This window comes from Ailuropoda melanoleuca, chromosome 7 (assembly GCF_002007445.2).
Source record: "Ailuropoda melanoleuca isolate Jingjing chromosome 7, ASM200744v2, whole genome shotgun sequence".
Lineage (NCBI taxonomy): Eukaryota > Metazoa > Chordata > Mammalia > Carnivora > Ursidae > Ailuropoda > Ailuropoda melanoleuca.
Window position 1 is genome coordinate 53,173,760 of NC_048224.1, and position 3,891 is coordinate 53,177,650.

Sequence of the window (3,891 nt, forward strand, 5' to 3'; positions counted from 1 at the left end):
GGACTTAGGCCTGCAGACAGTGGTGGCCTGGGACTTGAGGAAGTTGGGAATTCACTCAGCACCTCTTGTGTCAGACTGTACAGCCTTTCGTCTTTCAACCACAGACCCATTTACAGCTGAGGAAACTGAGGCCCAGACAGTGATGTGTCTCAGGCCGACTGCTGGGAAGTTGCGGTGGTTAGAACTTGCGCTCTGAGACCAGAGCTGTTACTTAACTGGGTGCGAGAGTGGCAAGAAATTGCCCTCTTGGGCCTCAGTTCCCTCCCGGGGACACTGGAGTAATAAAGGTGGTAATGATGTGACAGCAGCCAGGACAGGGAGGACCCTGGCCACCTACATCCTTCTCCATTCCCCGATATCAACCTACACATCCGGCTTTCTTCCAATGCTGACCACGCGGTAAGACAAACAAAAACCAACATGCCGTAACAAACAAAAACTGCAACATTTAATTTTTTCCCCCAAACCAAGACACTGACACTAGGTTGATTTCCCCTTACAATGTGATTTTCTACAACAGAAGCCGGGACAGAGATACAAACACAGCCCTCTGAATAAGGGATGGTGGTGGCAGCAACATTCTGTTAGAAAGGAGGGGAATTTTTTTTTTAAGACAAAAAAAAAAAAAAAAAACCAACCCCCCCAAACCAAAAACCAAAACAAAACCCACCCCCACCCATTTCCCAGCTTGAGAGAGAGGAGAACACGGCAGATCTCCATCCCGGCAGATCACACCGTGTGGTCAATTTGGGGTGACCAGAAAAAAAAAAAGTAACCTAAAAATAGTGTAGACTTTTATTTTCTTTAAATTTCCTAGTAAAAACGTTAAACTGGCTTTCAAGGAAGATTCCAAACTGGCATTGCATAGACTGATTCCTTTCCAAAAATATCTCTAATATAGTCTATCTTTCTCTATATAGAACTCTTAAGTCCAGGAGCTGTGTGTGCCTGGCGGGAATTCACTGAGCTTGAGGGTACCCAGAGGTCGAAGAAAGGGCTCCCACGTGGGGATGAGGCTGGGGCTCTAGGCCTCTGGCTCCAGCGAGTGTTAATTTGGGTGTGGCCAAATTCTCAGTCCAATTACCCTGGCCCAGGGCCTGGCAGGGGAGGCTGTGGCAGGCTCTGTGTCCTTCTGGGGTGACTGTCAAGCCCAGACCTCGCCTTGGGTGGGGCTGGGGTTCCTGGTTTGGGGGACTCCCCAACAGCACCGGAGCTAGTTCTTTTCTGCCTGAAGCCCAGAGCTTTGAGCCAGATCCCAAATACACCCTGAACACGCCCCCCCGCCCCCCGGGCTGAGGTCAGGCAGCTCCAGGAGCGGAGGACAGTGCTCTCTTATCTTCTGGGGGTCGATTCATCTGGAGACAGCACAGCCAGCTCCCTTTTAAAGTGCCAGGTGTCTGCGGGGCAGGAAGGGACCTGCAGGGCTAACCAGAGCCTTCTCCAGCCGGAGCAAATGCTCTGTCCTGTCTCAGCAGGCAGCTCCTCACAGTTTTCTAAGAGTTAGGGGATTAAAAACAACAACAAAGAATCCTAGAAATGCTCTGCTCCCAAGGCCAGGAGGTTCCAAGACAAAGGCTCCACCTCTTGCCAGCTGGAGCATAAGGGCAGGGAGCCCTCCCAGCCTGGGGAGGACACCCCACCGGCACCCGCACCCCAACCAGGGAGAGCCAGTATCCTGGCCCCCCATCCAGATCCCCAGCCCTGCTGGGACCTAGCCAGCAGGTAAGGCAGAGAACAGAACCACCTCCCCTCACCTGGGGGAGGAGAAAATACCAAACTGTGAAATTCAAATTAAAAAAAAAAGGGAAAAAAAGGAGAAATTTAAAAAAAAAGAAAAAGGTACAGAACTAAGTAAACACCAGCCTGCTGGGTTCACACAAAATGAGTGAAATTTCAGAGTGGCAGGGAAGTCTGTCCAGGGACTGGCGGGCAGCCAGAACCCACCTTCAAGCAAGTAAGGAAGACGGGGGTGGGGGTGGGGGAGGTGGGCAGACAGCAGAGGCTTTAGCGAGGGGCTGGGACAGGGCCAGACAGCTCCCCGCCTCTCCCTCGCCCAGAGAGAGGGATGCTTCCAGAGCAGGGCTGAGGCTTTTCTGGCCAGGAAGCCAGCTCCAGGCTAGTCCAGTCACAGCCCACCTGCCTCTCCAGCATCAGCCCCAGCCTGGGCTAGCTGACCCTGCAGGGACAGAGAGGGGCCTTTTCTTGCCAAGCCCAGCCCAGCCCAAATGCCAACCTCCAAGGGTTTGGGAGGCATCTTCCCTAGCTTCCTACGGGAAACCAGCTGCTCAGGATCCAGCCCCGAGCAGAGGAGAGCCACCATCAATGCTCAGACCTTTCTCAGCATGGGTGTCACGCCTGAGCTCGAGCTAACCGGGGGAGAGGCAGTGCCACGTTCCAGCCGGGCTGCTAGAGGCAGGCGCTGACCGCACAGCAGGCAGCGCCCAGAAACCCTTGCGAAGGGCTCAAGGGAAAGGCAGACAAGGGCCAGTGGGACTGTGCTGGAGGCAAGCATGTGCAAAGTGCAGGCTGCCAGGGCAGCAGGAGAACATTCGCTGGGGGAGCGGGTCTCAATCTGGAGTGTGGATGGGTCTGAGGTCTTGGTTCCCAGGAGAAGGCCGCCAGCGGGTCCCCTGGGACACAGGGAAGGAACAGCTGAAGCACTAAGCAGTCAGAGGGGCATCGTGGCAGGATTCTGGGGGTGGACTGGCCCTCCCAAGGGCGAGGGGGCAGTGGAGCAAGGCCCTGCTAGGGCATGGCTGAGCCTATGCTCCTGGAGCGAGCAGGGACACAGGGCAAGAGGCCCATCGGCCACAAGCATCCCTGCATGTAGGTACTGCCTCATCTCGCCGAGGGGCCAGATTGGTCTCCAGCGGGCAGGCCTGGCCATCTTTGTCTTGTCCACCTGCTTCACAGACCTGCACGTCCTGCCCCCTAGTGGTTCAGAGGAGACTATTCACAGTGGTGCCCAGGCCTAGCAGGCCAGGAGGGTCCCGGGATGGATGGGAGGACAATGGAATGATGCTTTGGGGCAGGAGTGGGGCTGGAGTGCATGGAGGAGGCACAGATGAGAGGCGGCGTGGATGGCGATCTCAAGGGGAAGGTCCCTCGTGGAATGATGCGGGCTTGGATGTCCACAGAGGCAGGGCCCTTCTCCAGCCTGGTCAACCGCTCCTCAATGGCTTTCAATCACAACAGGCTCATAGACTCCAGAGGAGACCCTGCGGGGAGAGGAGGAAAGAAACAGGTCAGCCTGTCCTCCTAGATGCTCTTCTGGGGCAGGCCTGGGAACGACATCACAAGTTGGCCCTGTTTCACAGAGGGGTAAACTGAGGAGTTGAGAAGTTGAGTCACTTGCCCAGGGCAACACAGATGTTAAGTACTGAAGCCTGTGGGATCTCAGAGCTGGTGCAAGCCGTGCCTGAGCCCTTCCTGAGCACCAGTGGCTACACATAGAGGTGTGCTGCACCCACCGTCATGGCAACCCTGGCAGCGAAAGACTGCATCCTGCCCAATTTGACAGACGAAGAAACTGAGGCACAGAGGGATGACGAAGCTTACCAAGAAGACAGAAGGTTGGGGAGCTCTTCTCTCCTCTGAAACCAGACCCACACACAGGGTCATGGACATTCAGGGCTCGGCATGCAGCTCTGCAAAGACCTTGCTCCTGATTAAACTGGTTCGTTCCATCCCCTGAACCCGTTTCCTCACTGTCATAGGGGGCTAGGGAGGGGTGTGTAAACCTCCGAGGAGGTGCCCTGTTTTCCTCTTGCCTACCTCCCCCGGGGACAGCCCAGGAAGCCACGGGGAGACGGCGGCTGCAATTTCGAGCCTTGGCCAGCAGGTGCCAGCATTGCAGCACCAGAGGGAAGGTCTCCATCCACCGCCCCCCCC

The 3,891-nt window shown here is 55.9% G+C and overlaps 1 protein-coding gene across 2 annotated transcripts in view; it reads right to left on the reverse strand.

The window, feature by feature from the left end:
- Positions 1-421: 421 nt before the first annotated feature.
- Positions 422-3,891, reverse strand: part of FAM102A (family with sequence similarity 102 member A) — a 34,148-nt gene continuing 30,678 nt past the window's right edge. For both annotated transcript variants that reach the window (XM_002915179.3, XM_034664591.1), the window contains exon 11: positions 422-3,218. In XM_002915179.3, coding sequence (XP_002915225.1) covers positions 3,173-3,218 — 46 coding nt within the window. In that variant the 3' untranslated portion in view covers positions 422-3,172. The remainder of the gene's footprint in view (positions 3,219-3,891) is intronic.